This window comes from Anastrepha ludens, chromosome 2 (genome assembly GCF_028408465.1).
Source record: "Anastrepha ludens isolate Willacy chromosome 2, idAnaLude1.1, whole genome shotgun sequence".
In the NCBI taxonomy this organism is placed as follows: domain Eukaryota; kingdom Metazoa; phylum Arthropoda; class Insecta; order Diptera; family Tephritidae; genus Anastrepha; species Anastrepha ludens.
This window is the reverse complement of record NC_071498.1, coordinates 110075285-110099191: the sequence shown is the minus strand read 5'-3', so window position 1 is coordinate 110099191 and position 23907 is coordinate 110075285. Positions and strand designations below refer to the sequence as shown.

Genomic DNA, 23907 nt, shown 5'->3' with positions numbered 1-23907 from the left:
TTATTGTCAGATCAATTAGAAAATTTTACAACAAAAAAGAGAGTATATAAAATATATTTTTGGTAATTTTTTGGAGACCACAAAATGTAAAAACAAACTCAGCTGATTTGTTTCTCCTTCTTCTTCTACCGGTTTTTGTAAGTGATGGCAAATTTTACGTACCTTAACTTTCTTGCTAATTTTGCTGTCGAATACAACTAATACTGGAATTATGACATACGTTTACCGGCTTGTCGTTACTTATTACAGTGTATAAAATATTCAAAGCGAGTTCTAATAGACATTTTGTCATCTAAATGTCATTTCAAAATTTGTGATCAAAAAACTATTAGCTACTAAATTTTGAAACATTGGTAATGAATAATGAACGCCTAACTGAGAACAAACGTGATGGAAATAGGCAAGGAATTGTCTGAAGTCGGGTGAAAAACAAAAAAAAAATCATCTGAGGCTTTACAATCAGCCACCCAAATCAACCTTGAAAATACTGAAAGCTGATTGACTTGTTTCATTCATTTCAATTACCAAAAACCTAGGCCGCTTTGCTGAGTCGTCAAAGTAAAGTTCTCTTGTGTATTTTAATGCTTACATACTGAAAACGAAAATTCCGGATTTTTAATACGCTTGATCATCCGCAAGATGATGCGGATGTGAGGAGTGGAACTTGCGGATCAGTGTGTGCTTTAACACGGATTAATGTGTGCTGATTCTGTCCAAAAACGTCAGTGAATTTGACTATTTTCGAATAGTATTTTCTTACTTAAATACGGATATATCTTTATAACGAACAGGCGATCTACCTGGCAAATTAAAGGCGCCATTTCCAAATTCCATGGACCAAAAGCGTTTTGTGGTCTCATCAAAGGAATTTGTCCAATACTGTGAGGATAAGGATGGTGAGTCCAGATTTGAGGTAAGGCAAACAGTTTATCTTTCCCTCCGGAGGGGCATCAATTAGGATAAAGAGGCCTGACGAACTCTCCATGGGTATTATACGGCGCATTGTTATATTCGTTATCATTTCAGAAGACTAGAATTAGTAGAAATTAGCGTATCCTGTTTTTGCGAACTGGATTTCCAAAAATTAAGAAAATTTTGTGGGGAAAAGCCTTCGGAAGCAATGCAGAGATAATTAATGCGGTTAATATAGAAACTAAAAAGCTACAAAAAAGCAATTTTGAGAATTGTGTGAATCTGCAGTGGATTATGTAGAAAATATAAAAAATAATAATTTGTACGTTTTTTTCCATACAACTAATCGAGCTTTTGTCAGTCGTCTCGTACATAATATTTTAAAAAATACTTCAAAAAAGGAAAAAAAATTATTCGGCAATTGAAGAGAAGTCAAGGTCAACAAAGACTCAATTTAATTTTTTGGTAATCATTTTATGAGATAATTAATTATTTTCTATAATACCTGCATTTATGTATGTATTTATGTATAGAAAGATACAAAAAATAGTCAGAAAAATAGGCGCACACTGCCAACGCCCGACATCTTAAGGCAATCCCAGTTAAAGGTAATAATGTATGTAGTTATGCGATGTTGAGTGAAGTACATAACGAATCTAACGGATCCCCCACTGAATGGTATTATACGAATTCTTCAATTCCATATGCATCTAATTTGAAGGACGGCTCTGAGAGGTCTAATTTTTAAAACCTTTCCTGCATACATCCCGATGAATTTGAGCAACAACATGGGTTATGTTGACTTTGGTGGCATCAGTCTATTGCGCCTTACTGACATAGAACTGCGACAAGTAAAAGTCTTGCGCACGATCTTGTAGAATACCCCGTGTAGCGTTTACCGCATGCTGCATTCGCCACTCTGTTAGAACCTAATGTCATGAACGTCCATATCTTTCCGTTTGGGCAAAAATAAATTGGCTCCCATTGATCCGCAAGGTTCGCTCTTGACGGATATGGCATTACCGATGTACAGATCAATGACGCTGCTGGCAAAAAATACGCACGAAACACTAACTTTGTGTTACACCTTGTGTCGAGACGTCTCATATACAGCAATTTTGCTTTTTTAAAATAGGCATTCATCCAAAGTTGTGCCTCGTCGTTTAATATGATTTTTCGGGATCTCTTCAAAACGTTCCGAAGACCAGTCAGCAAACAAACGACATTGTATTGGTCATCAACTTTCAGCGCCTGGTTCAATTGCGTTTTGTACAGGTGCATGTCCCCAATGAAACGCGAAATTCGCCGAATTGAAGTCTGCAAAATGCTAAATTTTTCTGCAGGGCGAGGCGTTGTATGCACTCTTTCGGATACGATTTTTTTAATGAATCGGAAGATCTCAGTTCTATGGAAATCACAGCTCTTCTAAAATTAAAGAATCTTGGTTTCAGGATAGATAAGGACAAGTCCCCCCCGGGCGGCATCGCAAATGACTATGAGTCACATTACAACCACTTCAATTGAACCTAACCTAACCTTCACAGACAGCGGCGATGTTCTCAGCCGATCAGTGTTCTACAACGGTCGCTTTGAATTTGGCAGGCATGCGCTCAAAAGTTGACTTTGAGGCGTCATCGCTTCTTTCATTTCAATAAACAAAGTTTTATCATTTGCGCATGCTGCCAAATTGCCATAGTGAATTGTCAACTCTTAATAATTTTTTATTGTTTTTGTTTAATAAAATGGTCCACTGGTCGTATAGGGTGTTTTTATATTGGATTATTCTGGGATATAATTATTTCATGTCATTAAACATACAATACAGATGTCAATACCTACATAGGCAGTATATTTTTTTATTAGGCTCAGAAATATCACGTTTTCTCTAAATGTGTCAAATGCTTATGTGTGCATATGTACGAGTATGTGTGTATTGCATTGCTGTACAAAATTCCATCAATTATCTGGGATTATAAAATACTTTCACTTTTTAATACACAAGGTGGTGCAAAATTAATAATCCCATTTTGTTTCTGATTAATTTATTACTAAATAAAAATAATGATTTTGACTGATGAAAATCTCTCTCTTGGCTTTTTCGCGCTCCATTGCTTGATTGTTTGTTTGCTGCAGCTCTCCAGTTCACAAGGGTTTAAAAATTGTATGGCCAATGCGCGATTTTATTATGTAATTGTATTAATTTTTGCGGAACAGCCTTATAATATGTTAAAAAGTTAATTTATGCTAATGCAAATTAGCGGAAAAACTACAAGGCACGACTGTAGAATAAACAAATTAAAATATTTTGAAGTTTGTGCGGAACTGAACTTTATGTAAACGGCGCAAGTTCTTGGTGAAATATTGTAGAGATAAAATTATGTAAAACTATATTTCTACCGGCGTCGGATTCTGAACATTTTGAGATTTGTCAAGTTGCTCATTACCTCCATTTTAAATTTTCTAGGTCTGTGTTTATTTTTATTTATTTACTTACTTCAGTCTACAGAAAATATTCTTAAGGACTAATTCACTTAATTAAATATGGTAGCCAAATCAAGCTTAAATTTCGCAATATTTTCATTGAAGTTAATGACGTTACAATAATTGTTACACACAACAGGTTCTTTAAATTCATAATAAGTCGATTAAATAAACGATTAATCCCTAAAACTAAAGTATAAAAAGAAGTATGTCTTTGAAATTGGCTTAATAATTCCTTGCAGTCGATGTTACCATTAACCCCTCGACGAAACTCGGGCCCAAGTGTTACGCGCCAACGCGTGCTAAACAGATCAGACTGATGCGCGAGGTGATGTAACATGACTAACACTGGTGGCGTACAGATAGAAACTAACATTCAATCACGACCCAGGCTCATGATGTTTATGTTTGATCCGACTATCTGTACACGTCCTCGGCTCGTGATATCATATTTACGTTTGGCTCGACGATCTTTTCACGAGCCTGGCTCATCATACTCATGTTTGGGCCAAAATTTTAATCACGAGTCAGACTCGTTAAAGCACGGCAAGGGGTTAATGATATTATAGACATAGATTATTGATAAATACAATATATTCGCCTATCATGTTATGACTGTAAGCCAAGTAATTTACGTCGACTTATATAAGGGGCAGAAAAATCTTGCCAGCCCGTTTTAAACTAAGCTTATTTTGTGAAAATTTGTTCTACCTTTTCAATTTTCCTCGAATGAACCTCCTAGTATGGGTTCCATATTAATGCGAGATCGTATGATGGCAACATAGAGAGATTTCAAAGTTTAAGTGTCTTTAAAGTCAGTGCAATTTCTTTTGATGAAACCAACCATTGCAAAAGCTTTGAATATTACATAGTCAATACGTTTGGTGAATGAAAGTTTAGTATCAAAAATATCACCAAGATTTTTCATTTCCCATCTCCTACTTAGGTTGCAGTTGTTTAATATGTAGTTAACAGAAAAGAAATTTGGCTTCCTGGCGAATGTTAAAATCACACATTTATTGACATTCAGAAATAAATGGTTTGATGAATACCAATTTTGAAAGGCATCGAGATCCGACTGCAAGTTTTGACTAACTATTAAGTTATGTATCATACCTCTTGGAGGAGTTTTATATCGTTCACAAGATACTTAGAATAGCAGCACTACGGCACTGCACTACGATACATCAAAAACTTGAATATGCACTCAGATCTCTGAATACCCATAGCCGATGACGAAATCAGAAATATCAGCAAAAAATATCACAAAAAATTGCGGACTAACTCGAACGCTCCTGCAACTGCCCTCATAAGCACAATGAGAATAACACGACTAGAGCGAAGATATCGCCTTCTTTTACATGAAGATACGTATATCAAATACTTCAGTGGTAAATTACCGATTTGTAAAAATAGTCCCGATAATAAGCGTAAAACAATTAATAGCCCGGCCAAAGACGTTATTATGGTCGTAATCCAAAATATCCTCGCATTAATTAATTTTTCCCACCCTCATTCCTAAATAAAATTGCAGTCGATATCAAGACCTGCTTCAACAATATCACTATCTAAGAACGACGTCCCTCCTCGAAATGTGCCGCGAAATGGTCGATTTTGAAGAACAACATATCGCATGCTTTTTTAGGTGGAAATAATCGTCTGAATGAGTCGACAATTCGAAGATAGAAAAACGACTGGCAGACCAAATTTCAGCATCGATATCTTAATGTTCTCAACAATTTGGCATACATGAATCGACTGTTTGGCGGATTTGACCTGTAGAGGTGCTCATGGTGTGCATTTAAATTATGTAATTTTTCACATATAATTGTTAAGGGCCGTATTTTGAATAAAAATAGTGAAACCTGGGCAAATCTAAATTTTTATATTGTATGTTTCATTTTAAAACAACACCTAGGCACGTCTTTTGAAAGGCCCTTTATTAATAATAATAATTACATCCTTTGGTGAGTGTTTGGCCGTGTTTAGAGAGTGTTTGTTGTGTGCGTCTTGATGTTTTCCAAACTTAGCGGAATCTACAGTTTTATACTGCCTTCGAATTGCAGATGTTTTTGTTTTTATGAGAAGCTTTTTCATGGCAAAAATACACTCGGAGATTTGTCATTGCAAGCCGAAGAGTGGCCTCTATTAAAAAAAATGGTTTCCTTCATTTGGGGCATAAAACCAGGGTTCGAACAGAGCGCTACTGAATGGTAGTCACGCATTTTTTCGCATTCGACAACGGTGGCTGCCGTAATGGACAACTGTGCCAATTTCTAGCCCATTTCTTCAGACAGAAGTTGAACTTAATGTTCATTTTCGTGTAGAAAGGCAATTTAGGCCTCTTTCTTTTAAACCATATAAAATAAATTACGAACTTGATGAATCATTTTGATCTTAATGCCAAAATTTTAATACTCATTCGAAAACTTTTTGGTGATTTTATCACCAGAGGAAAACGATAAAATATTGTCACAATAAATGGCTGGCGATAGCTCTCTAGCTCTTTATTCATATTCTATACTTTTTTTCTGTACCTGAATACTTTTAAGTCACTACGCTCAACAAACTCTTACCTTTCTTTCGCTCAGCACCAAAACAGAAATGGTTCATATGTCATGCGGACTAGGTCCTTCATGTCATTTTGGTGGGGTACCCAACGGTTTAATGATAATAATAATAAAATAAATAAACCAATCGCTTGATTTTACTAGCCAATTTTCCCAACTTCTGCTAGAGACAGCGATACCTTCAAGTTGTTCATAATAAATTTGTATCATTTGGTCACCAAAATTTGATAGTCGAATTTGAAGGACCACCTCATAATAAACTCTCATTTTGATTTAAAAAAAAGTAAAAACAAAACGTTTTATTACTTGCCACAGCATCTCCATCATGTTACCTGCCACGTTGATGTGACATCAATAGTTGAATAATAAACGTCGGATTTGACACACGCTGTCGAACAATATGGCCGCCGCAACCTATCCATATTAGAAAAGTCTTTATTTACAAAAGCCAAAAGAAAGTGTTATGATATGATATAAAAAAAATCAAATTTTTAGGTACATGATAGGCATTGCCTATTGTATCATTTGGTGTGGAAGTTTTTGCATATTCGTGTTATAAAAGCAATAAACGAGATTAAAACCAACTGAATAAACACATAAGGATATGCAGCACGTTTATTGTTGATAAATTTGCTAAGTAAACTTTTTTCATATTGTATAAGAATCTTGACGAAAGATTAGAAACTGCACTCAATAAAAATTTACAACCATCCATGTAGCCAAGCAATAAACGGATGGCATTTAATACATCAATTAACGTCAAAGTTGACTTCAAAAGATTACAGATTCCGATGTACTCGCATGGAAATGTTTTCTATTTGTCTAGTACTCTTGCACATTGTCTGATAGACGTAATAAGAATTTTGGATTTATCAAGTAGTGATAAACACGTGCTTTACTCATTCGTGTGACACAAATACAATGTACAACACATACATATATACATATACATACGTGGATACGTAAATCGGAAGGTACACAGAAACTTGTCTCGTGAATTGTCGTTATTGAAACAAGCGATAAGGTTTGTAGAAATTCCAGAAAATAACGCGACATACGCAAAACCTGTTGATTTACTTTTATGTAAATGCCTATACAAAGAAAAATATACCTACGTTCATATGCATGTACGTATGTACGCATGTAGATGTAAGTAGATGAAAACAAGAGCATTTTTGAATTTAAGAATAACCTACATTCACCTCGTTTGTTGGTTAGTTAGGTAAAGTTGTGGCTCAGACAGAATTTGTTGCTACATCCTCGCAATCAACTTGTTTAACCAGATTTACGGCATGACTATATCCAGTCCGTACAGTTTAAGAACATTATTAGGTTTTTGATGTCTAAGCCTGACAGTTGTTCGAAATTCTCGCATTCTCTCCTTCCGGAGCAGGGCACTCATAGAGGGAGTGGAAAATCGTTTTCCTTTTCTATGGTTGCTTACAACTTCATATTGTGAGGGATGCCCATTTTGGCTGTTTATTCCCCGATAGATCAGAAGTCAGTTATCACCGCCGTGAGTCTGTAGGTATCCCTTCGTTTTATGTTTGCCAGCATTGACGTTTGTTTGTGGTTGTAGGTGGCCCATAATGTTCTGCTAGCTTTGCATGTTGTCTGGTCCCACCATCTCGCTTCATTTAACCTAAATACATTCATGGTAGCCATCTTCTTGATTTGGAGACTTACCAGTATTACATGAGAAAAGCTTTAGTATGGCCGTTCAGTTCACCATTAAATAAATAAATAATTGGCGCGTACATTTCTGTTAAGTATTTGACCGAGTTCCTTCTAGTATTTGCGGCGTGCGTCTTAATGCTATACCACAAAAGGAAGGATCTACAGTTTCAAGCAGACTCCGAACCTCAAATAGTTTTCTTACGAGGAGTTTCTTTATGGCAGAAATACACTCGGATGTAGGCCATTGCCTGTCAAGGGGCGACCGCTTTCAGAAAAAATTGTTTCTCTTATTTGATGTTCATGCACGGAGACTCGAACCTACGCACTGCCGAATGGTAATCACGCACCAAGCATTCGGCTACAGCGACCGCCATTCCCCCAGTATTTTTTTGCGTTTGTGTATGATTTCGGGTCATTTTTTAAGTATGTCCCGCCTTGCAGTTTAGTCAGGTGATAGTTTAGCCTGCAATATATTGTCAGAATACCTGTGACCGGATAGATAAACTCATAAAATCCTGAAAATTTTTCTTTTTAAAGATCACAAAAGTGCACAGAAATGTCCCAAGCTTAGAACATTTTCGCAGTATAGTTCCCTATGAGCTTTAACCTCTTCTTTTATCAGAGTACATCGCGCTATTCTACCTAAGAAGAGCTTTGGACATATGACGGAGTTGTGAGCTATCTCATATCCCTCAAAGCGAATGCGACCCGGTATCCAGATAATTCAAACAAAAAAAAGTTATTCAAAAACATAAAATTGGATGACTAGTCTTGCGTCATCTTGTACCTTTAGTCTGTAAGTTTTTGTAACCATAGACTTAGCAAATTAAATGAAATATATCGCAAGACTCATTATTATTATTATTTCCTATTGCTCCAGAGAGGGACAAAGATCCGCATCTGCATAGATTTTATCAATTTGATTGAGTCAGCCACAGTACTAGAGGCTCTTGCACAAGAACCACGAATCGTTTAGCATTCTGTTTCTCCAGATATTCTATTTAAGTGAATTGAAAATATTTTATAAGTAAATATTGAAAATGAATTTCATTTGGGCCAAGGAAAATTTCATCTTGTGAACAAGTATCAACTAATGCAATCAAACCAAATGTCACATTGTCAAATAAGCATATTTACTGTTTTTATTTTGCCTGTCTGTGCATGTAATAAAACTTTTGCGCGATAATTTTTTTTCTTAATTCAAGTTGTTACCTCCTAAGTATTTTCCCCCTTTTTTGTATTACATAATTCAAAACCGTTATTTAATTTATGATATTTTTAGAACTATTTGTTATTTTTAGTTAATGTTTACAATACGCAAGCTCAATACCGTTTTACATATTAAATACTACTAATGAATAGAATAGGGGCAGTACTTCGTTCTCACAAACAATTCCATAAAAGTATAATAACTATTGCCCGTAATAAAAAGTGTGCTCATTCAATTGCCAAGTATCATCAACAATTAAACACATGCAAAAGTGTCAACAGATTCAAAATGATTTAATTATGGCAAATATAATACGTAAATAAGTAATTTGTCTACTTCAATTAGACCGAAAAGCTCAACTTTTTATTGCCTCTGTAGTTTGGACACCACTCACTCGCCAACTCACAACTCGCTCAATAAGCCAAAGAGCAATTTATTGGTTAGGAATGAAATATTCAGGCATACAAATTTGTATGATAGCAAGAGAATTTCGCTCTAATTATCGCAGTACGAAATTAGTGGACTTTTTGAATAGACCAAGTTGTTGAAGCAAAAAATTAATGTTAAAATTAAGTTAAATTTCTCTTTTTTGAACAGTAGCAGGTAGATGTCGCCATACGTACGAGCGATACACTCGCATTCATAGTTTTTCTATTTACGTTTTGCTTTGTGACAGCTAACCAAGTTGCGCGCTTTATCTCTTTGCTGAGTCACTGAGATACAAAGCTTTAGAAAAGCATAAGATTGTTCCTTATTTTTTATTAATAAATGTGCAGCTCGGTCAAACGTGTTAAGCTATCGTATCTTTTTTCTTAAAACGGAAAATTATAACTCAAGTACAGACTGCTTCAGAAGTAGCAGATAGTAGCGATCACCTGGCACCAATAGAGCTTCCTTACGTTAGAATCGTTCGCAGTACCCACAAGAAAACTGTTCAGTATTTCTTACGCAAATGCATTTTTTTTTCTTTTGGTGAGGCAGGGTTCGCACTTATAGCACTCGTCGTCTACTGCGGCGAGTGGTGTGGCCACTAAAACAAGAAGGAATTGTGGAGGGATTCTGTGGAAGGAAGTTGTACACAAACTAGCATACTTTTCGGGTATCAAATGGTCCACATCTTTATAATTATAAAAGAGTCCTCCACGCTATAACTGACTTCTGAATAGCCACACTGCAACCAATCAGTCTCACAAATGGACTTATACATAAGTACATACATTTTCGGCAGTCACCTCCACTTAAGGAGTTAGAGCTCAAAAGTTTAGGGTATTTTCAGGAAAGCGAGAATGGAGAGTAAAATTTCAAGGCCATGCAACGTTTTGGGCATTTTCGTTCCGCAAGAGAGAAAAAATATATAACGTAGAGGAAAAGGAGAGAGAGAGTTATGCCTTATATATATCTTAGATAAACTTTAGGCTACTTTTCCTGGGTTGCTAATTTCTAGTGAGAAATAACACTGCCTACTTTTTGGCGCTTGTTTGTTAGTGCAAACTTCTACGAAATATATTTTTGGTGCCTACTTTTTGGCGTTATATTTGCTTATTACTGTTTCGGGCATTTTTTGGTCCCAATTTTTTTGGCGTTTTTTTTGGTGTCTACTTTTTGGCGCTTATTTCCGTTTCCTGGCTAGTGCTTGTGCGTACTATAAAGAGCTATCCATTCCGGCGTCGGATTTATTGGTATTGCCTTGGGGTAATTTGTGCCGTTGCTCCGGTTCTGGAATCGCTGCGTTTGTGCGGGTGATAAACGCTCGGAGTAGTGCGCATTGTTGCCACGGTTTGTGTCGGGGGTTTACCTATGTACACCAGTCGGCCATTCTCCGTTTTTTGTAAATTTGGTGTATTTGTATTCTTTGCAAATGTTGTGAATTTATTTAGATGTATATTCTTTCTCTCTCTCTCTCACTCTCTCATTCTCTCTCGGGTCTCTCCCTCTTTCTTGGTCTGCATTGAATGTTTCACTTCTGTTATGTGTACTACGCTACACGCTCTTACTTTTACAATAAAAAATATGAAAAACGATATTTCAATTTTTTAAGCCTTTTATTTATCTGCTTTTGCATACTAAAATGAAAAAAAAAACTGTTTTTAAGTTTAATAATTTTATAAATGGCGTTGAAGTTGACCCTACCGAAAAATTGGACCTAGACGGTGTTGTCCATTTTGGCTCTTCTATTTATCTGAAACACAAAAACCAAGAAACTTATTAATCAGTATGTCACGTACTAGAATAATAAAAAAAAATTGACAAAATGGCGCGATTTTGAACTTGATACAATAAAAATGGTCTTGTTTCAATTTTAATTAAAAAATAATTCAAATAATAATATGATTCTAGTACGGGCGATAGCCAATAATGTTGTAAGCATCATATTTAAATTTCAGACGATTCGGTTGAATAGTTTTTTTTTGTCAACACCAGGCCGAAAAAAGTCTTTTCGAGATAACTGAGTTTAAAGTTTGAAGTACGGGAGCGCGCGGACCGCTCTCTAACTAGTTAATGGGCTGTAGAAGCTATAATATTGGGAATTTCCGCATGAAAATTACAGTATATTTTTAAGATACTAACTATACTTTGGAATATCGAAATAACGAAAAATCGATTTTTTGAAATTTCTAGACCACCGGGTAGGGGTTGCAACTCGATTAACTGAAAGCATCACGTAAAAGAAAAAGGATCTTTGATTCTATTCTTTTCAGTTAACTTAATTTAGATAGACTAATCGGCCGCCGTAGCCGAATGAGTTGGTGTGCGACTACCATTCGGAATTCACAGAGAAAACGACGGTTCGAATCTCGGTGAAAACACCAAAATTAAGAAAAACATTTTTCTAATAGCGGTCGCCCCTCGGCAGGCAATGGCAAACCTCCGAGTGTATTTCTCCCATGAAAAGGCTCCTTATAAAAATATCTGCCGTTCGGAGTCGGCTTGAAACTGTAGGTCCCTCCATTTGTGGAACAACATCGAGGCGCACACCACAAATACGAGGAGGAGCTCGGTCAAACACCCAAAAAGGGTGTACGCGCCAATTATATATATATATATATATACCTACATACGTATATATATAAATAATTGGCCATACACCCTTTTTGGGTGTATGTATGTATGGTATCTATTATTTTAGTGCATAATTTACATATCCAAAAAATGTATGTATGCGTGCATGAGAATTTGGTTTGGGTTTTGGTTTTTAGTGGTAGTTTGATAGGCAAATATTTAATATTTATAAATAAAATCGAACTCATATGGATACCAGGACACGCTAAAATCAAGGGCAACGAACTAGCAGATTTAGCAGCAAAAGAAGCACAAAACCGCCCCCTAATTATGTCTCTGAACCTCCTACACACAGATATTAAAAAACATATAACAAAAATATTCAAAAATACACAACACTCCACATTCGAACAAACAACAAGCTGGTACAAATTTGTTAACCCAAAGAAGCAAGCGATCAATGAACACACATTTACACATAATACTAACATAACTAGAAGGGAAATAACAAAAATAATTAGACTACGACTTGGGCACACACGACTAACACACGAATATTTAATAAAAAAAGACCTAAATATCTGCAAATACTGCAATACCTCAGCTCCAAACATCAAACACATCCTAGACGACTGCACACATTTTACAAACCACAGAAAATCACTAAACAACACAAAACCTACTGATCTACTTTTAAACAATTCTACAGAGAACATTATTAAACTTATAAACTATTTAAAATATTGTAATATCTTAAATGAAATTTAGCTAACACCCTACATACACATATATACACACCCAGTATATTAGCTTAAGGCCGCAGTAGCCATAGCTATAAGCTTTTTTGTATTTTATAGTTAACTATAAATACAATTGTCAATAAAAAAACAAAAAAAAAAAAAAAAAAAAAAAAAAATATTTAAATTTGTTTTAAATACATACACATACTTTTTTATCAGCCCAGACGAAAATAATAAAATTACTCCGCTGTCTTCCGGAATTCCGCTTAGATTCGACTTAAGAAACTAATTTTTTTTTACATATTTTAACAAAACAGTGTTCTATGGCGCAGATGCAAATATTTACACAGATGTGCATGAGAATGCAAAAACAAAAAAAAAATTAAAATTTGTTAGTCATTTTATTGCAATACAACATATATGTATAAGTATGTACATATACTTCCTACATAATAAGTATTTGTATGTACATTTGCTTACAAATAAAATTACGAAGAGGTAGCGTTAAATTAACCATCCAATTTGGTTTTTTAATAACTTTTTTACTAAATAAAAAACGAAATATTTAGAGTGATGGAAATATTTATTATGACCTTTACGCGCTCCATTGCTTGCATGTTTGTATACGGCAGCTGTCTAGTTCACAAGTGTCAAATATGATTTTCGATAGTTCTGTACCTCACCGAATTTCTTTCTCCAGACCGAACAGTAGAGAAGGAACATATTGTGAGCGAGAATATTTCTCGGAAAAAACCCGAAATTGGGGGGAAACAACCCGTAGATGCTTCACTATGCACCAGCTTACTCAGCTCATCAGCTGAACAGAATCTAAGCTACCCGTACTTCAAGTAGCACTTAACTTTTTTTCAGCGCAAATTTAATTGTTGTTGGCTTTAACGCGTACTTTGCCATACTGAAAAAAGTAGATATTATAATGAACAACATTTATTTTCAAAAGAAAGCCGCGCTCAATAAACATTTATAGAATGAAGCGTCGGTTTTTGTATATTATTTGTTTATTATTTTATTACTTATATTGTTCTTATGTTGTTTGTAGACGACCTTAACCTGCAAACATCTTGTGTTTCGTGAAATTAAAGTAGGCAAGCTATCGGCGTTTCGCGCCATTGAGTTCATTGCAATTTTTAAAATATTAATTGTTTTAGCTCAATTTCGAACATTGCTTGAGGCGCGTGCTGGGATATTGATTTTAGAAATGTAACGAATCTGATACCAAGAAAAAAAGAGCCAAATAGGCAACAAAAAAAGTAATTTACCAGTTATTCATATAATATTTCTAAATATTTACCAAAATGTAATAGACACACCAAATCTGACCTCCCTCAAAAATTATTATAATTATTAAAACAAAAAGTATAATGCTTCAATATAAAGGGTCTTTGAAAAAACACGCCTAGATGTTGTTTAAAAAAAAAAATATTTAAAAATTTAGATTCTATCAGCTTTCACTATTTTTATTCAAAATATCTCTCATAACAATTATATATGAAAAATTACATAACTTAATTGTCCACCATAAGCACAGGTAAAATCCAAATCCAACCCAAGAAAAATCAGTCAAATTCATGAATGCCTAATTGTTGAGACGTCGAGTTAGCGATGTTGAAGGTTGTTCAGCAACACTTTGCGCAGCAGCAAAATTCTCAACAGAACGTTCAGTTTTTCGTGAAATTTGTTCACCAACCCTTGAATTGTAGAACCATTCGGACGACTATTTCCACAAAAAAAATTACGAATTTTACGAAATGTTATTCTTAAAATAAGGCGGCCATGGAATGGTCTGGTGCGTGACTCCCATTCGGCAGGGCGTAGGTTCGAATCTCCGCACATGAACATCAAACAATAGAAAAAGTTTTTTCTAATAGCGGTCGCCCCTCGGCAGGCAATTTCAAACCTCCGAGTGTATTTCCGCCATGAAAAGCTCCCAATCAAAAACCATTGGCCACTCGGAGTCGGTTTAAAACTGTAGATCCCTCTATTTTGTGAAAAAAGCATCAAGACGCACACAACAAATTGGAGGAGAGCTAAGCCAAACAACCAACAATGTATGTATGTATGTACTCGTATGTCTAAAAGTGACGCCAGTCAGTAGTAAACAATTCCTACATGGTACCTTTTTTATGTCAGCTTTGACATTCGTCCAGTAGACAGATGCACTACTTTACTCGATAGAGCGTTAAAATTGTTGAAACTTATGAAAATGGTCGATCTTTAAGAAAATAAAAAAATAATAATAATTGGCGCGTACACGTCTGCTAGGTATTTAGCCGAGCTCCTCCTCCTATTTGTGGTGTGCGTCTTGATGTTGTTCCACAACTGGAGGGACCTACAGTTTTAAGTCGACTCTAAACGGTAAATGGTGTTTATGAGGAGCTTTTTCCATTGCCGAGGGACGACCGCTATTATCTTGGTGTTTCAAGTAGCTAAAGCGTTAAGGGTACAGATACCTGTAAACTGCCATATTTTACCTGATTTTCATTAAAATTATTTAAAATGAAGAAGCCAATATATTTTTTTCAAAATTGGCATACAGTTTATTTATACATTAAAATAATATACAATTTTTTTTATTTTTTATTTTAATCATTTAAAATGGCGGATGTACACTCAATTCTTGCAGGAAGGTCGCAGCGGGGCTATTCAATCGGCGGGCATTGTAGCATCGGCGTCAGTGACCTGAACACAAAACACCAAACATTTTTTTGTTTATTAATGTCATAATTTCTATATGAATTAAAAAACAGAAAAAAAATCGCGGAATAAAATTCTTCAAAAAAAAAAAAATGGATTTTGGGGCGAATTTTCCTACTATTTTTGCTTCGAAAAAATTATTTTTTCAAAAAAATTTCAAAAACTTGTAAATTCACATGGAAAGTAATATCCCATCAGGGAGATGGAAAAATATAGTTTTGCGTTTTTGAGCGTCTAAAGTTTGAATACATAACTATACCTCTCCCAGCGCTCGCACGCAAAGAATAGAGTCGTCACGGTTGGCGATCTATAATGTAAGAAATACTTTAATTTACGTTCTAAAAATTTTTTGACATAGGATTATATTAACATTTTATGAAAAAAAAATTTTTTTTCGAAATTTTACAGGTATAAAGAATAGTCATTGTAGATATAATTAACGTAACTTTAACTAACTTAATCTCTTTTCTAACCCGTTAAATGGAAATCTGTGTTAACGCTTTATCATCATCGTCATAAATTCATTTTGTTCCGAATAGAAAATAAGGCCTCGTTGTAGAACTATTTCAATATAAACACACATTCTGCACTTCCAAACCCGACGTGCATGCTGCCGTAACAGATGGATTTTCCACATTTTTGTGGGTACCACTTGGGGGCTGTATGTTCATGGTTTTCTTTTCGGGAGGTCTTTAAATTGTATATGTGAAAGTAGCCCTCCCGCCGAAGCTTCTCCTCTCGTTAGCCCCGATCATGCCTCCAACGCGAATTGGATACCTCGTCTTCAGTTGCGGTTACTCAGATTACCAGGATGTACCACGCGGACGTGAGAGTAGGAATTGAGGTTATAGCATGCTGATAGGTGCCGGCTCAGATTTCTTACACCCTAGTATTGACGCTTAGTTAAAACTTAACTTAAGAAGCTTCAGAACCATACCTTAATTGAGAGCGGTAAGCAAAGCAGAAGGCGAACTGTCAAATAGTTGTAATAGAAGATATAGAAACAGAACTTGATGAAAAATTGATTCTGCTCGTATATTATCAAAACTGCAAATTTTTTAATAAAAATCTTAAATTATAGTTTTCTAGGCAGTTCAATTCTGATATAATAATAAACAAGTTTAAATGGCTAAAATTTCTCCTCAATTTTTTAGTTTTTTTAACATCGTTCCGTACTTTCTTCCACATAAACAAAGACGAGCATTCGTTATATGCTACCATTGTTACCGTGTTACCATGAGCAGCTGAACTGAAATCAAAAAAATTAAATGATTATTGTAAAAAAATGTTTTTAGTGAATGTGAACGGTTTATTTACCCAAAAAAAAAATGTTCTCGATATGAAAACCGTTTGGACCATAAAAACGATTTTCGAGGGGTTGAATAATTAAAAAAAATAATAATTCCAGCGAACTATGCAAATAATAATAAAAAGTGAACCGTTCAGATTCAGGAAGTTGTAACTTCGAATAATTAAAAAAAAGTTTATGCAAATCGGTCAAATAGTTTTTGATAAATAATGATCGCCGCGACGGTAATTTTCAAAAAACACGACTTCGAGATAATCGCGTCTAAAGTTTTGCGTGCACTTTATTTATGGATAATTTTTCCGCTTCCACGGTCTGTAACTTTCGTTCTAGTGCTCCGATCTTTATGATTTTTTGAATTTATATTTCAAAGATGAAGTACTTTTAGAATATGCCATAAAAATATTTTCCATTTTTTAGTCCAACACAAGGTATATAACCCCTTAAGATTAGCACGCATGAACAAACACACTTATATAAAAAAATATGAAAAAACCCTGAAAAAATTACAACCTCAAAATCAACATGAATTGTTTATTTATAATAAATCAGAACAACAAATAACAAAATAATTTATATAACTTACACTACGTACATATGTAAAATAATTTTAGCGCTGTCATTAAACAAACTAATGGCATAAATGTCAAAAATGTAAATTTTTCTAAACAATTAAAATAATTTTTTTTTCATTAATTTAATAACCAATCAAAAACGAATGCGAAAATAAATATGAGCCTTTAGAATTTAAATCATTTAAAAACTATTTAGAAAAACCCTACTAGCTACAGTCTATCAACATTTTTTGGTTGAGGTGGTGGTGGTGGTAGTGCTTGAGCGGCGTACCGTCACCTGTTTTACAATTTTTTTGCCATTATTAATTTCGGTACTATTAATATTAACGTTGCTTACATTGTTGTTGCTATTATTATTAGCCATTTTAACATTGTTGTTGTTATTGTTGTTGTTATTGCTACTATTACTGCTACCTCCGCCTACCATTAATGGGCGTCGCGGCGGCATACGCTCATTTACAGCATCCAAGCCCTTCGCTTCGGCAAATGAAGTGATTTGTTGTGTGGCGCCTAGCGTTTGAAGCGCTAAGAGAAGGGAATGCGCACATATTAGCAAATAATTATTTTTAAAATTATTTTCTATAAAAAATTAGATACTTACCATTGCGTAGTGAATCTTTGCCACCCGAAAGTGCGCCCACCGGTAAAGCGCCAGTCGGCGTAAGCCCCTTTAACGCCAATACCGATTCCGATTCTTCTCTATTTTAATGAAATAAGAGAGGAAAATATAAAATATGCATCTAAGTATGTATTTCTGTTAGCAAATGACTCTATTCCCATATGCAGAGTACACTTGGACACATACGCGTACATCTTTTAACTTTGTTCACACAGGATGGCGCGGAATTAATCACCTTATCGGACGATTTACAATTTTTGCAAATAGCGTCATATGTCAATCGTATTTGACAGTTGTGAACTAAGCAGCTGCAGTATACAAACATACAAGCAATGGAACGCGTAAAGGTCAAATTAAAGATTTCCATCACTAAAAATCATCTTTTTTATTTAGTAAAAAAGTCATTCAAATCCAAAATTGGATAATTAATTGTGCGTCATGGTAGTTTATTTAAAAATTAAAAATTCTTAGTATGCTTACTAACACGCAATTGTACATATAATATGCTTCTCTCTAAAACTTCCTTATCAGACTGTACCAAACTTTTTACGCACATTGAATTTGGTCTTGTAAGGTTTGCATGATTTTTCATTTTTTGTTAACAAGTTATTAATGCTGCAGTAATTCGTTGAACATTGCTTGCCAGTAATTGGCAAGAAATTTTTTGTAAAGTTCTTTTGAATCAAGGCAAAATAATTTTACTGCTAGCACTGAAGCCCCTAGCAGCCAGTGTACTAAATAAGTTAGGGTTATTTTGTATAATATATATCCCCTTTAAAATATAAAAATAAAATTGACTGCTACAATTTGCAGCTTTGAAAATTTGTATAGCTGAACCCTAGAATGCAATAACCTTTCTCATTGCTCCAAACTGATCGGCTGCTCTTAGTACGCTCTAAAATTCTCCATGTATACTCGGAATCTTCGGCCTGCACAGCGTATAAGCAATCAAAACTAACTGCTGTTGAATTTAAAACTTATGTTTTTCAAAAAACAAACGACAATTTGGTTTTTTACCAATTTTAAGGCGCAAAGATTATCCTTTTGCTGATATATTATATGAATTGGTGCACTTTTTAGCGCATTAGGTTTCAACTGCACAACTTTTACAAAATAGCCAAAAAATACTAATTTAAATCGTTTCACCCGTTTTGTTTAAAAGCGTAAAATCTGTAAAGTTTATCACCCAAGGTTCATGTTGAACATGCAAAAAAAATTTGGGCGCATTTGGTTTCCGTCTCCATAGAAGGCAATGTAATACTATATTATTACTATACAGATATTGTATTTTTCCCATCTTAATCTTTTGAGTATATAATTTTAAGGTGCACCTCTGAAGCTAAAGAAAAAAATTAAATTTTTTTTAAATTTCTATAGTTAGTTAAATTTCTGGAATATAATGGTTAAATTTCTTCTCAAAATTAGCCACGTTAGGGCTATTGATTTTATTATTTGATATTCATAGCTTTTTCTGCGCATGTGCAAAATTAATCATTCAATTTATTTTTTGAATAACTTTTTAACTAAAAAACAAACAAAAAATTATTTTGATCGATGGAAATCTTTATTTTACCTTTTACGCGCTCCATTGCTTGTCTGTTTGTGTACAGCAGCTGTATAGTTCGCAAGTGTCAAATAGGGTTGACGTACGACGACATTTGCAAAAATTATAAATCTTCCGATAGGGCCACCTTGTACCTGTGCGCTAAGCCGAATGATAATTCATGATGATATTCATATGACGATCACATTACATATACATATACGTATAAAGTTCGATTACGCCCGAACTTGGAATTTTTAATAAATATTTTCGCACCCAAGTCACTCACCTTAATACCGAGAAAACTCGTGACATTTTGCCAATGGCTCTGATCTTATTACGTATGATTTCTTTACGTAGCGCTGATACTCCAGATACTGTGAAATAAAACGAAAAATATGTAGGCTGAATATTTAATTATTTATACGAATTTAGTCAAGTACTACATATTCATATACATACAAGAATGCTATACTGTTAACCAAACAGTGGCGAATACAGTTTTTTTTTGCTTTAGTAAACAGCTTGGCGATATTTTAAGCTGCGCGTTGTAACTCTTTCGAATAAATGTGTGTTTGTATGTAAGTATAATATAGGTATATGTGCAATTGTGTTTGTTGTGCATATGTTATATATTTACATATGTATGAGTGTATGAGAAATTTTAAAAGTATAAGCGAAGATTGAGCTAAAAACAGCTTAGCAAATACACAAAAATTATGCACATAAATATTTATATATATATGTACATAAATTCCCTCGTTTTTTGCAAATATGGCTTCAAAATATAATTGCAATTAATAAAAATTTGTTTTAATAAAATATTTACAATCAAATGCTCATATAAGCCCAATGCTCGAAAATCAAACCAATTCTCACCAGGTGATGTTGTGCCTTGTTTGAGATTAACGGCGCTAAAACCTTCATGTATACTATACATACTATCAATAGGGATAGCACCCTATACTGAAATAAATCCAGAATTGAACTATATACTGAAGGAAGGATTTTCTCTCATTATAGGCAAAAAATATTCGTTCAACATACGCCGATAAGTGGCCCCGTCAACATAAATTGCTTGCCCTTGACGATTTTCACTATTCCACTGCATGACAATGTACACCAAACCGTCACTTTGGGGCTGTGAAGTGTCCGTTGATGTTTTAGTAGTGGGATCTGTCCTTCCATTCCAAAAGATAGTGCTTACCGTACGAAGTCGCTCCAACATTGTCTCGCAGAAATTTTTACGCAAATTGTGATCATTAGGCTTAAGCGCTTGCTCCATTTGAATTTTGAAAGGTTGTAATCTAAGATCCTCCTTCAATATTTCATGCACAATGATTTGGCTGGGACCCGGCAGTGGGCTGTATGACACCTAACTTGTTGCCCGAAGTCTTCATATCACTGAATCATGAAGATCAATCAAATCAATTGGGGCATCACATAAATTTCGAATATTGGAACGTGAACAAAACCTGCGACGAGCAGTTGCACATGAATCATTGGCCTTGAAATATGATTCGCTTACGAATGCACGTTGTTCACCCGTTCACTGCATCTTCGTGGCTAAATAAGCCTTCCTCCAACCTCTGCAGACACGTCATTACATTTCTTTACCAAAACTGAAACATTACCAGAAATGTACAATAAAAACCCTTCTTTGAACTCTCAAATTGGCGTAAAACGTTCAAGATGGTACACAGATGGCACAAAAATTGGAAATTTTGTATGTTTCAGTGCAGTCTACAATGATGAAACATTTATTGTAGGACAGTTACCAGCCTATAGCTCGAATTCCACGGCAGAAATTATAGCCATCTATGAAGCCATAAAACTTGCCAGCCACAGTTGAGGTAAATTTGCAATCGCCACCGACTCCCTTTCATCTCTCGAAACCATAAAAAGCCTAAAAAATAATAACATTTATGCAGACAGCATAAAAAATTTACTTAAAAAAAACAACAGCATCCGATCTAACTGCAAAGGAGGTCTTGAGACGCCATCTTATTACTATTAATCACTTAGCCAGGGACATACAAAGCTATATCAAGAAAGTTTTTACACTTAAACAAAATAGTACATACGACAAAACTACCACTTGATATAAAAAAATAAGCCCGCAAAAATTAACTATGAACAAAAACTCCAAAATCGACCACAACTCTATCTAACTAACAAGAAAAGGCCTAGTAAAATTTGCAAGAATATGATTAGGACACAGCCTTTTGACAAACCAACATTCAATAGATAAAAACATTACAAATATATGCAAATACTGCAATACATCCCTAATCAACATAGAACACATTTTTGTAAAATGTCAATTTTTTAACCTATACAAAAACTCTCTACCCAATACAAAGCCAATGGAAATCCTAACAAGCCCAACCCTAGACATTCTTGAAACTTTTGTAAGCTTCTTAAAATATTGTAATATATGCGACAAAATCTGATCAAAAACCATTACTATAACCTATTTAAATTTACTGCTTTCTTATTATGGATTAGCACTATTTAGCTTAAGGCCATAGCTTAGATATTTGTTGTAATTAAGTTTTAAAGATAAGTACAACTTTATTAATGAAAACAAAAACGAAGCTAATACATGGACTAAACTCGAGGCTAACACATAGATTGCACTAGTTTTATTTCATTCACCTCTTTTTCAGTTAGTACTCACCTTAAAAAGATAGCGGTTAAAATGTCATGATATTCTATTCATTAGTTCGTGAGTTATTGTGCTAAGAGTGACGCCTCTTTTGTTATTTTCAAAATAATGGATCAAAAAGATTTTCATGTTTTAATTTTTCATTGATTCTTGATGGGAAAAGATTCCGTTCAAGCGAAGCAATGGCTTGAAAAGTGTTATGGGGACTCCGCTCCATCAGAAATAATAATAAAACGATGGTTTGCCCACTTCAAATTTGGTCGTAGAGACACCGATGATGCACGACGCAATGTACGTCCAGATGAGGCGGTAATATATTGCATGAGCATTTGGCTTTGGGAAAGCTCCGTACAAAATGGGTGCCGCGTTTTCTAACATTCAAGACAACGCACAAGTCAAACAAAACAATGACAAAACTACATTAACTGAACCTCGAATTGCTCCCACATCCACTGTATTCGCCAGATTTGGCTCCCAGTGACTACTGGCTGATCGCAGACCTAAAAAAAAAATGCTTTCCGGTGAAGAGGTTATCGCTGAAACTGAGGCCTATTTTGAGACAGAAGATAAATCGTTCTACAAAAGTGGCATTGAAATGTTAGAGTGGCACTTAAATGATTGCGTGGTTCTTGATGGAAATTACGTCTATGAATAAAGCTAAATTTTAACAAAAAACGTGTTTTCTTTGTTAAGCGCGGGATTGTTCAGCCCATGTGTTAATACAGTACCATCCCCGCTTATACTCTCAGCGGTTAGGGAGAAACTTTAAATTTAAAAACTAATTCTGCCACCGGACGCACTGTATTTTGTAAAAGAATATCTTTGCTGCTCTCACTTTCCCGATGTAAAGTTAAAATTTTAGTCTTAGCATATTCCCCCACTGTTTTTATTGTAATTTTTTCACTTTTTTACCGACTTACCAATTGCACACCCGAATAAGGAAAAAAATGTATATGAAATACTATGAACACCATGAAATAAGACAAAAAACCTGCCTACTGGACTCCATCAAAATTCAACCCTAACTGAACGCTACACAAGTGGGATTTGAGTGCCTACTCCTGTATGTTATAGAACTTCCAAAAAATCTAAAAGGCTCCTAGTCTCATCTATCAATTCTAGAATTTAGCAGACTGTTGTAATTTAAAATTGTAAGATTTTAATACGAAATTCCCTAAATTTGAACTATGTGATAAATTTAAAATTGATTGGTGAAACCAGTCATCCGTGTTTCAATATTTTTATCACAAAGAATTCTAAATTGATTTAAATGATTTCATTATTGATTTTCAAAGTGTAATAGAACAATCAAGTAAAATAAATTTTTTTTTTACCATTATTGTTTAAATCTGAATCGGTTATCTCAGGTGAATTTGAAGCTCTTATGTTTGTATGTATGTATAAAAGTACCCGCATGAAAATATAAAAGCTTAGCTCTGTGGCACCTAAGAGCAAAAAAACAATGCACTAAACTTCACTAAAAGCCAATTTTGCATACAATTAAGAGGAAAATAGAGTTCAAGCTACTTGGCAAGCCAGTGCACTTCATAAGCAATAAGCGCTATTTACTATTACTATATATGTACATTAAGTACAATACATACATATGTATGTAGGCACGTAAGTACTTATTTATTTTTAATCCAACTAAAAAAGCGCGAATCGGTACGCTTACCTGGTTTTGTAGCTGGTGGTGGTGGTGTACTGTTTGTGTTCACTGGCAAAAGAACGATTTTCTTGCGGAGCTCTTTGATTTGATTTCATTGATATATAGAAAATAAAATAAATACGCATGCACACCGACACACAGACGTACATTCATAGAGTTAACCATTTCGTTATACATATACATATAAATATAGGTATTAAATGATTACTATTATTAAAGAATTAA

The 23907-nt window shown here is 34.6% G+C and overlaps 1 protein-coding gene across 9 annotated transcripts in view; it reads right to left on the bottom strand.

Annotated features, from left to right (window-relative positions):
- Positions 1-17127: 17127 nt before the first annotated feature.
- The window catches only part of LOC128855079 (serine/threonine-protein phosphatase 2B catalytic subunit 1), a 52138-nt gene continuing 45358 nt past the window's right edge, over positions 17128-23907 (bottom strand). For 8 of the 9 annotated variants that reach the window (XM_054089684.1, XM_054089682.1, XM_054089686.1 and 5 more), the window contains 5 exons: positions 23689-23760; positions 19635-19722; positions 17785-17882; positions 17521-17708; positions 17128-17460 (listed from right to left, as the gene is read on the bottom strand). In XM_054089684.1, coding sequence (XP_053945659.1) covers positions 17404-17460; positions 17521-17708; positions 17785-17882; positions 19635-19722; positions 23689-23760 — 503 coding nt within the window. In that variant the 3' untranslated portion in view covers positions 17128-17403. The remainder of the gene's footprint in view (positions 17461-17520; positions 17709-17784; positions 17883-19634; positions 19723-23688; positions 23761-23907) is intronic. The other variant, XM_054089690.1, reaches the window with a different exon arrangement.